Consider the following 11,518-nt stretch of genomic DNA (forward strand, 5'->3'; position numbering starts at 1 on the left):
TTTCAAAAACTGGAGTCTACCTCGCCAGACCAAACAAATGGTTGCCCCTTTCGAAGCAAAACGCGCATCGGTTCAACCATATCGGCAAAGTTGGGAACGAACCTAGAGTAGTATTCGACCAGTCCCAGGAACGATCGAAGGCTGGCTGTATTGGTGGGTGCCGGTGCATCGTTGATGGAAGCAACCTTTTCCTCCAGCGGAACAATACCACTTGCTGTGATCCTGTGACCCAAAAATTTGAGTTCCTGCGTATCGAAGATACATTTGCTGTTCAGTTTGAGTCCTGCCTCTTTAATGCGTTGAAGTACTGCTGCAAGGTTATCTATGTGCTCCTGCCGGCCCCGCCCGAAGACTATAATGTCATCTATATAGAAGAGCACGCCCTTACATCCTTGCAGGACTTTGGACATCATACTCTAAAATGCAGAAGGCGCGGAAGCCAGTCCGAAGCACACTTGTTTAAAACGAAAGAGGCCTTCGTAAGTTATAAATGCGGTCAAATCGCAACTCGCAGGGTGAAGCCTGACCTGGTGGTAAGCTGATGCGAGGTCTAGCTTAGAAAAATTTGTAGCCCCCACTAAACTATGCAATAGCTCTTCTGTATGAGGAAGGGGAAAGCTGTCTATTACGACAGCTTTGTTTGCTTGTCGAAGGTCTACACAGAGGCGAATACCTCCCTCTTTCTTCTTAACGACCACAATGGGTGACACCCATTCAGATGCCTCTACCCTCTCTATCACGTCCAGATTTTCCAACCGATGGAGCTCTTCCAAAACCAATGGTCGTAGCGAGAGCGGAAGGCGCCGAAGTTTGGATTGCACTGGCTGCACCGTGGATCGCGTTTTGACGTGATGCACAAAACCTTTCGCAAGGCCAAGGCCTGGGTCGAAAAGAGATCCAAACTCGCCAACTAATTCCTTTGGGAGGTTAATATCCTGCGCGGCTTTCGTCGGGTCAGGGCGCTGTTCCCTTCGAGAATTAGAAGTTAGCGTCGTTTCAAGGCATTGCAGAGATGACCCATCAATCTGTAGACTGAGGGCCTTGATGGCATCGATACCCAAGAGTGAGGTGCCTTGTTCTACGACGTAGAAAAGAAGGCTTGTAGTGCTAGCTTTGTACGTAACGTCAGCGAAGAAACAGCCACGAACCGGAATTGGCTGTTTTGAATAGTCCAGTAACCGAACAGTCGGGGCCAAAAGTACTTGGCCTTCCAAATACTGCTTAAAAAATAGTGTGCAACAATGGAAACTGACGACCCAGAATCTACAAGGAAAGTTATGTCCGCACGACCAATCGAAACGGTGACGTGAACAGCGGAGCGAGCGGTCGTCGTCACAGCCAGAATGCTCAAAACTTCCTCGCTCGGAGAGTCTTGGCTGTCTACCTCACGCACCGGAGCGGAGCCTCGTTTCTGGCAGAGCGGAAGTGACCCATGACACCGCAATGGTGACAACACTTGCTTTTGGCTGGACAGCGAACTGATGCTGCATTGTGCTGGGATGAACCGCAGCGGTAACAATGAGACTGACGGTTGTGCGACCGCTTCGAGCTCTCGTCTGATTCTGGTGTACGCGTAGGCGTATTTCCACGAGTATTTATGTGTCCAACATCTACAGAAGGAAATTCTTGCAGATCATTGTACGCCTGCTCAAACTGCCTTGCCAATAGTACTGCTCTAGCGAACGAGAGAGACGATCCTTCAAGCAGAAGACGCTCACGCAAGCTCCGAGACGAAACACCAGCAACGAACTGGTCACGCAGCGGATCTTCTTCAACAGGAAAAGAGCATGTAGCAGAAAGCTCCCGCAATGCAGTGATGTACTCATTCACTGATTCACCAGCTTGCTGAACTCGCCTACTGAAATGATGCCGTTCGGCAACAACATTGCTTGTTGCCGAAAAATGAGCGTGCAGAGCGGCGACTGCAATATCGTACGACGATACTTCAGGCCTTGTGTCGCCTGTGCCCTTGCTATCTTCCGACGTTTTCTCAGTAGCAGTTTGCTCACCGAGCTTGACGTTGTCCAACGATGGAAGTGGTAATGTATAAAATATGCGCTGACCTTCTACGCCGAGGCTGTGAAGAAGTAGTGCTTCGCGACGATCCGGCGTGCAGTCAGAGGCCCCTGAAGCAAGCAGGTAGTTCTCGAAGATGCAGAACCATTGCGGCCACGCAACAGCAGGTCGACCAGGCACAGGCAGGAACGGGGGCGGCGGCGCGAGTCCAGAAATGCTCATGGCGCCGGAAAGCAAGCGGCGAAAGTCGCGCCCCCCGAAATGGTCCCACCCTCAACGCCAATGTTGTAGCGGCGGGTGCCGCCCAAGTACACGAACTGCTAGCAACCAAACAATCCCCCGTTTATTGCCACATACAGTCATATATATACACATAGCGACACTGGTACCTCTGGCGGCAGGTGATCCCCAAACCGGAACTAAAACCACATATACAACAATTAGCAAAGTTAATTAATTATTGATTGGTGATTGTGTTAGGATAGATTAAGGAGGAGTAAGGTGTAAGGAGAATTAAGATCGATGACTAATTAAGGAGGATTATGGTGGATTAAGGTTGATGAAGGAAGATGAAGACGAATTAGGGTGAAATATGCTGCAGTGCTAAACATTACTGCCTGCAGAATATTCTCTGCATTATTACATTATGACCAGAATCATGATATGATCGCTAAACCTTCTAAATCAAATCACATTGATGAAATGATTTCGGCTCGCGTTAAATCAATGAAAAAAGTTTCTTTGCAGAACAACACTGCAGAATGATGGTTTTAAAACCTTCGCTATCAATGTGAAGATTCCTGGACTCCACCTAGATGTCGGTATTAACAGCTAGTGTGCGCGATCATCTGAACACCCCCTACAGATTGCCTGTATCCGTGAGAAAACCAAATAATAACCGGCACCCACACATGCATGCGTGGAAGCGCAGTTCAAAGCAAATTCCAAAAATCGAAGGTGTCTTTAGGTCCTTAAGGTTCAACCAGACGTACGCGTTCAAACGCGTCCGCACATGCCGCGCTGACTCACCGTCGCATCGTGCCCAGCAGAGGAAGAGGGCGCACCCAAACGATGCACTAGTTGCCGCACGTTGCCGCGCGTTATGACGCAGCGGCGCAGTGTTGATATGTACCTGTGTTGAATGCAGCCCACCCTTCACTTAACGGTCACGTTAAGCAATGTGCTAAAGATGGCAATAAAACACAATAAGCTTAAACTTAAAATTTTTTTATATATATTAAAGAAAGATCGATATTGCAGGACTCCTAGTGGTTCAGTCAGCTCAACTGCGACTTAATACCCAGTATTGCGAACCCAGTGAAACCTGCAGCAGTGTCGGCATAGCATCACTCGCGTGCTGCACGCTGTGTCATGTCCCGAAACTATGGCGATGAACGTTTCGTTAATAATGCACCCGTTACAGCTGAAGAATTCAGTGGCTGCCATCGTAAAATACTAAGGTACGCATGGAACTCCTATCACAATGCACGTAGCTTGCCCGGACTTGCCTGCACACCGTGATAGGGATTGTTCCAGAAGTCACATTAGTTCGCTGTTGTCACGTGAGGAGTGTCGGGTGGGTGACGCAAGCGGCAGCTCCCAGCGCGGGCGCAAAAAACCTAGGAGTGCAAGTTCTCCACGCCGCCCCATGTCGACATGCGATGCAGCCTCCGTGCCTGACACCATACGCGCTCAGACGTCTGGTTGGGGCTTTAGGCCTAAGAGGTGCGAATGCAAAAGCCTTGTAAAGGCTACTGTAATTTACCTTAATTCATAGCCATCAATCCTAATCCACCTTAATCTGTCTCAATGCTCCTCCATCAACTATAATCGACCTTAACCCTCCTTCATCAACCTTAATACATACACCGTTGTGGTCACAAGACGACCTTGAAACAGATCTAAAGGCTTTTCCCTTAAAACTGAAAAAAAAAAATGTAATGTGGATTAGCTAGCGCTGAACACCTCAACACCACAGGTATACTTGCCACTAATTTTTTCAGAGCCTGCATTACTAATGAATAAAGGGAAAATCAGACATCCATCCGTTCGTAGCAATTGCTACAAAGGAAACCCATAAGGGTTTTTCTTGAAAGAAAAGCCTCATAGTTGAAGAAAAAAAAAATTTCCCCTTTATTCATTACTTCTCTCTACCTTGCAGGTTTCCACACAACTACTACGTCAAACTCCTGCATTATTTGTATGACTGACGCACACATCGACGTAAGCTGAAAATAATAGACAGTAATCTCCTCTACAAGCCACTATTTCAATTTTCAGTAAAACAGGCAACGGATCCTAACAATCACAAGTGCAATCAAGAGGCTGTATCTTGGGACATAAATGTTCACGGCGGAAAGAAGACTCTACAGTGCTGCATTTCCGACTGAACAACAGTTGGCGAAGCGCGAGGTGATGGGAGTCCCAGCCAAATATTAAGCATACTGAGGACAACCTCATTTTTTGGCAACGTACAAATTGCCGCAGCAAAAACACTGGTGAGCAGGCCGGAAGAACTTAAAAAATGCAGCATTAGGGAATACTTTGATACAAGCAATAAGAAAGATGCCTCACCTCGCAAAGAACACTGTTCTTTGTCAGAACAAAGTTCTTTCGACCAATGTTATACAGCCACTGTTTCCTGTGTAAGCCGTCACGCTTTCCTTGTGGTATTATAAAAACTGCATAACAATCTTCAGGCTTCTTTCTGCAGTTATCACGGCATAGCACTAGCACAGAGAGCAAGAATCCCAGTGTAAATCTTTCACAACACCGAGCCAGCCGAGCTGAGGAGCAAAATGGCACGAAAAAAAAAAAAAGAACAGGAAAACGAGCAAAACGCAAGATTCGTCCGTTTCCAAGGGAAATGGCAGGGAGACCAACCGTCGTGCAAAAAAACAAGCGTAAGACCACTTCTCGCAGGAGCGATGTGCAAGGGGCAAGGAGGTCGCACAGCGGTGGCAGAGTTCCAAAGAATGGTAGTACTTTCAAATTATTAAGGAACTTTAATGGAGGCAGGAGCGCAGTCATGTGGTATTTTTTATATTTCGTGGGATTTATTGATCTGTCAGGAAAATTAGTACGCAATTTGTATGTCACTGAAAACACAGATGTCCCTTGGTTGTGCCTACAAATGCCTCAATGACACTTCGATAATTAGGATAGTATGTCTCGAGTTAGATCATTATTTAGTTACCTAATTAAATATCAGTAATAAAAATATTACTGGCAGCTACTCCACTGTACTGGAAACAATATGAACTAGGTTTTATCTGAGTAACACATTGATCTTTTTGTCAAATCTTGGTACATGATAGTTAATTGGGACACACTGTATATATTTGACCTCTGCATGAAAATGATGTTTCCATTCTTAATTAATGTCGTAAATTATTAGGAGTGTTTTTTTTTCATGATTCGTTAGCATTTTTTAATGAGAAGTAAAGCAATACTAAAACATTCACGTGCATTTCACAGATGAAAGACTGCCGAAGGGTTCATTGAAGTCTACAGGCTTTTTTCAGGGTCAAAAAAAAAAAGAAAGAAAACATGCAAAGCAAGTTGAAGCGAGGTGAACATACAGCAACAGATTCTTTCTCTAGACATAGGCTATTTACACTTTTAGATATAATTGTTAATTGGCCTAGCCCCTCCTTTTTCAAAAATATAAGAAACTTTATCCTGTATTTAAAGGTTTGTTTGATTCCGAAAAAGGGTGCATGGCACCACAAACAAAAAGGTGCAGGGCTGTCAGTGATGGTGTGCTGGCCTGCACCCGCTCACTGCAAGGTTCAAGGGTACACTGCACCATGGCAGCACCTTGCCTTGCACCCCGTTCAATCGAGCATGGGAGTGCAGGGTGCACTGCTGCACCTTGGGGAATCGAACGCCTAGGTGCAGTGCAGCGTGATTAGGTGCAGGGAAACTTGGCTGAACCGAATAAACCTTAAATATATTGTGTATGTACAGGCGCTGACAAAAGTGGTATACTCCACGCAGCGGGAGCCGGAGCAGCAGCACACTGCATCACAACTCCATCTACATTGACACGAGTCAAGCGACAATGCCTGCAGATAATAACGGGCACCCATTAGCTGTCTCGATCCCAGATGCTGCCTGTAGATGGCGTGGCGATGCAGTTTGCCATTGCTCCGGCTTCCGCTGCAGGGAGTATACCACTTTTGTTGGTGCCTGCACATGGTGCTTACAGTGGAAATTTAAAACAATGTTGAAGTGAGCAAATACAGATGAGCAGCCACTGCTGATGCGCTTGTCCTCCTGTTGTCAGGATTTGCAGAACGCGTATGAACTGAAAGCTGTGCACGTCTGCGCCAACAAGGAAGCGGTAAGCTATTAGCAACAATAAAATTCTAAGTGAAAAGGTCAAGGCGAGTCAAAAGAAACCTCAGATGATGTGGGTGACAAAACTGGCAATGACACTTTAATTGGGGGTGTGGGCTCTTCCCCTTCCGGAAAACTCCAGAGGGCGCTTGGAAATAAATAATTAAATATACATCATTAAAATTGCCCCACGGCAGGATTCGAACACAGGGACTCTAGCACAGAAGCCTGGTATTGAAATCATTAGGCCACGGACGCACGTATCGACAAGCGAATGAAACGCCCTTATGAATTTATCGCGGGCATGCAGTGCGTTGAGACGCTTGGCGCGTTTCGATTTGGCTATCTGGACAAGCTCAATTGTTGCAATTAATAGCAATTGTACGCGTTCCCTGCGTCTTCTGCACTTCGAAGACTATAGATTGCGCCGAAATATACGACAATATTTATATAGCGTAATATACAAAGCCACAAGAACGTCTGAATCCACAAGCAAGAAGATCAGACAAATCCATGTATTTCCCATCATTTCTGTGGTAGGACAACGACGGCAGCGCCAGAGTTCCCTCTTGTAATTTTGTAGGAGACTCTATGGCCCTGGCCACGACCTACTGAACTCCAGACCTGCACAGATCTCCCTCCTCCAGCACGCCTGGTCTAGTTCATCCCTTTTGCCGCTAGGGAAAGAAGATACGAGCAGAGTGGCGCTAAATATAACCTGTTCACTCTCGTCTGCTTCTGTGATCTGTTCAGCGCATGTCTTGCCACTTAGGCAGGCACAAAGCGCTTGTATTGACCGTAAATGAATAAATTCACAAATATACAAAAGAAAACATATTTGCGCATGCTTTGCATTTGAATAGTGAAACTAGAAGAGGAGGAGCGGTGCAACAAATGTAAACTACGAGCATAGGTGGCAGCTGCAATGCTAGATCGACGGCATAAATTTCCCTTTCCTAGCCTCCGTAAGAGACGGGAAAAATTGTTTAAGAACGATTCATAGGATAATCTAGCTTTTTTTAGTAGCCTAATGTCGTAGGTGAATTAGGATTTACTGCTGTGTACCGTAGTGAAAGGCAGATGATCTGGTAAAAGTATAGTAAAAGTATTCACGAGTAAGTACTCCGCCCGGTATGTGCAATGGGCTGATCGATTGTTTCAAGGGTAGGTGTGCATATCTTGTTTTAAATGTCGTTGGATGTCAAGCCGAGTAGAAAGCTTGCAAAAGATTAAGCGATCCCAGTGCTTTAAAACGTGCAGCACTATTTTCAAACTGTAAAGCTAGCTTTTCTGCGTAGTACGGCGGCAGCATAACGGTGGTGCTTAAGATACGTACGCAGTGAAGCAGGGTGCGTAATTCACTCTTTGAACTCTCGACGCATTCACGGACAACCTTTAAGAGTTAAAATGAGTGGTAATCGTTCTGTCGTCGATCATTACAGTGGTTTCAAGTTTCTAAAGAGCGCAGAAGCGAATTTCACAACGTGTACCATGAAACTGTTGTGTACGTTGCGAACTCTATACACAATGTGATTTATAATAATCTGCTTGAAAATGCAATAGGAGCGGTTATTTAACGCTATTTTAGAGAGCAGCGGGCTACACGCTCCAACATTTTTTAGGTTCGGGCAGTCAACTTTTGGAGCCAAGTGACCGATCAAAGCCTTGTGACATCACTGTCACTGTGTTAGCAAAAATCGTCAACTAGACAAGCAGTTCATCACAACAGCTGCCGTACTAATTACAACGCCGCACAGCCGCTCACCGCGTAGCAGATGATGGATGGATGGATGGATGATTGTGGCTCAACCCTTTGAATCGGGCGGCGGCGATGCACGCCACCTAGCCTTTAATCGTTCTATATGCATGCATACCTATGTATTTACTCCTTTACTTTTGCGTTGATATTGTCCACCAATCAGATAGCCTCCGCTTAGTTATTTCTACCTGTTCAAAGTCTATTCTACTTTCACTGTCTTTAAAACCCAAGGCTTTGAATAGTTCCCCGTTAGATTCAACTGCAGGGTGAAGTTGTTTACAAGCAAGTATAAGGTGTTCCGCCGTTTCCTCCTCCTCTCTACACGCCTCGCATACCAAATCTATCTCCTGGTATCTGGCTCGGTACGTTTTAGTCCTCAGTACACCTGTCCTGGCTTCGAACAACAATGAGCTTCCCTTAGAGTTATCGTAAATATTTTCTTTGGCTATTTCTTGCTTAAACGTCCTGTATGTCTCCAATGCCGATTTGGTTTGCATCTCTGTACTCCACATACCCCTCTCTGCCTCCTTAACCTTTTTCTTGACAGATGATTCCTTACTTGTTCCCCCGCTACTGCCCAAGTATTTGCTTGTCAATTTTCTAGTTCGCTTCCTCCACCTCGTGTCAACATTCCTCGTGTATAAGTAACTGAAAACCTTCCTACCCCACTGAATTTCCCCCATTTTTCTCAATCGCTCCTCAAAGGCTATCTTGCTACTAGCCTCTCTGCCCTCGAAAGAAGACCATCCCAGATCCCCCTGCACTCCGAGATTTGGTGTCTTGCCATGTGCTCCCAGAGCGAGCCTACCCACCCCACGTTGCCTAATTTCCAACTGTTGCCGGGTCTCTGTTCTAATACATAGAACCGCATTGGCAAAAGTCAGGCCTAGTACCATTACCCCCTTCCATATCCCTCGTACTACCTCGTACCTATTGTAGTTCCACAGTGCCCTACTCTTCATAATCGCTGCACTTCTGTTACCTTTAGTCGTTAGATATTTTTCATACTCTGTCAGATACTCAATGCCATTATTTATCCACACCCCAAGGTACTTGTATTTATCGACTATCTCCAGCGTGGCCTCCTGTATCTTATGCTCGCCGCAACTGTTATCATTAAAAATCATGACTGCTGATTTTTCTATGCTAAACTTCAGGCCTAATCTGTCTCCTTCTGTACCACATATGTCCATTAATTCCTGCAGATCTTCTGCATTGTCAGCCATTAATACAATATCATACGCGTACATCAGTCCTGGTAATGACTGTTCAATCAATTTGCTTGCTTGAGAAATGATAGGTTGAAGCCGAGTCCGCTTTGCTGTATTTTGGCCTCTAGACCTTGTAGGTACAGCATAAACATCAGAGGCGACAATGGGCACCCCTGCCTAAGCCCCCGCCGAATCATTACAGGCTCCGAAACCTGCTTTTCCCATTGTATAATCACCCGGTTACCTTTATAGATATCTTTTAAGAAATTGGTTACTCCATCTTGCACTCCTAAAGTTTCCAGAATGCCCCACAAGCCCTCTTGAAGTACACTGTCATAGGCTCCCTTGATGTCCAAAAAAGCCAGCCATAGGGGTCTGTGTTCCTTTTCAGCTATTTCAATGCACTGTGTTAGCGAGAACAGATTGTCTTCTAGCCTCCTATGCTTCCGGAACCCATTTTGTAGCTCTCCAAGTACCCCCTCGTTCTCTACCCATGCCTGCAGTCTGTCCTTTATAATCTGCATAACCACCCTGTAAACCACTGACGTCACTGTTATAGGCCGGTAGTTATTTATGTCAGCTTTGTCCCCCTTTCCCTTATATATCATTCTCATCCTACTTAGCCTCCATTCGTCAGGTACTTTACCATCCACTAGCATTTTGCTCACCACCTCCCTCAATGCTTTCTTAGATTTCGGGCCCAATTTCTTTATTAACATAATTGGAATACCATCGGGGCCTGCCGATGTGCTACTTGGTACCCTCTTCTCCGCCCTTTCCCACTCTTTTTGTCCAAGCGAAAGCAGTGGGTTGACCGGGCTATCCCTCTCCGACGTACTGCATGTACCATTTGTCTGTTTTGTAAATTTTTCCCTCATCATGGTTCCTATATGCTCCATTGCCCCCTCTCCTTCTAACCGAGTACCTTGAGCTGTTACTATATACCTCTGCTCTAGGCTTGTCCTATTACCCAAGGAGTTCAGATGTTGCCAGAATTTCCTAGCTGCCTGTTTATCTTTTTTATTGCTTATTTTTGACATCCATTGGGACCCTTTTGTCTTGATTTTCTCGTTGATCAAATAAGATGCTTCCCTTTTGCATTTTATGTAGTTTACCCATTTCCTCTCTACTTCTGCTTCAGGTTCTCCCTTACTTTTGGAATACCTGTGTTCCCGAACAGGTTACAAAAGCGCCACCTACGGCCGTCGGTTGAACGAAAGTGGGCGCAAGCCGCTCCCATAGAAGCCGGATATCTGTGCAGGCCTGGAGTTCCAGTAGGTCTCGGCCTCGGTACTCGATCCTTCGGGATACCAGCCCACGTGAGCTCCTACTATCAGGACCGGAACTAGCTGGCTAATGGATGCCAGTGGGCTGCCAGAACTCCGAAAATCGAAGAGGCCCACTAGGAAAACCTATGGTGCTCGTAATGTGCACATTGCAATTTTCAGTTGTATTGGTCTTCTCGTGCCTTTGCTCCATCTGTCTGTTCCTTCTCGTGTCAATACCACGGTGTTAGAAATACCCTGGACAAGACGAAAACCGTTCGCCCTTCAGCAATCATAAATTTCACCCCTAATGCTACGCCATATTGCCAGTTTTAATTTAAAAATTAAATTATGGGGTTTTACGAGCCGAAACTGATTGAGAGGCACGACGTAGTGGTGGACTCCGGAAAGTTGGACCACGTGCAGTTCCATGCACCTATAAATACACGGTTGTTTTCGCATTTCGGCCCCATTGAAGTGGGGCCGCCGTGGCAGGTTTGGATACCGCGAACTCGTGCGCCATCGGAAAATTTCCTCGTCTTCAACATATTCCGCGTGCCAATACTGCTGGTACACGTTCTTGAGTGCAAAATTATGCACACACGTATACAACGTCCGCAGTATGTTTGTTCGGCTGTTCGTTAATGAACCCTTGTGCAGGGGCAAGACGACGGTCAGCCAAGCGGCAGTTTAGGGGATGCTGCTCCACCTCGGCTAAAGTAATGAAACGGTATGTCGTCAACGCTTACCTTCGCAAAACAAGGTTTGCGCTGCGGGCTCCAAACATATTTCTGGTGTGCGCCAAGGGCGTAGTAGCCAATCGGTACAAGGTGTAACACCTATAAAACTTGTAACGGGCTGAGGATTACCGTCTGCGCTGGACCGATGGGACCGACGCCGGTGGATGGATGGAAGGTAAAAGCGTC

At 46.1% G+C, this 11,518-nt stretch overlaps 2 protein-coding genes across 3 annotated transcripts in view; one reads left to right on the plus strand and one right to left on the minus strand.

Moving 5' to 3' along the window:
* Nucleotides 1-11,481, minus strand: part of Sod2 (superoxide dismutase 2) — a 105,781-nt gene extending 94,300 nt beyond the window's left edge. Inside the window, exon 1 of the mRNA XM_065450673.2 lies at nt 11,342-11,481. Coding sequence (XP_065306745.1) covers nt 11,342-11,379 — 38 coding nt within the window. The 5' untranslated portion in view covers nt 11,380-11,481. The remainder of the gene's footprint in view (nt 1-11,341) is intronic.
* Nucleotides 11,093-11,518, plus strand: part of LOC135917165 (pre-mRNA-splicing regulator WTAP-like) — a 221,936-nt gene continuing 221,510 nt past the window's right edge. The window contains exon 1 of one of the 2 annotated variants that reach the window (XM_065450671.2): nt 11,093-11,322. The gene's annotated coding sequence lies outside the window, so the exon portion shown is untranslated. Of the gene's footprint in view, nt 11,323-11,394; nt 11,508-11,518 lie in introns of those variants that run through there. The other variant, XM_065450670.2, reaches the window with a different exon arrangement.

This window comes from Dermacentor albipictus, chromosome 5 (genome assembly GCF_038994185.2).
Source record: "Dermacentor albipictus isolate Rhodes 1998 colony chromosome 5, USDA_Dalb.pri_finalv2, whole genome shotgun sequence".
NCBI classification, from domain to species: Eukaryota; Metazoa; Arthropoda; class Arachnida; order Ixodida; family Ixodidae; genus Dermacentor; species Dermacentor albipictus.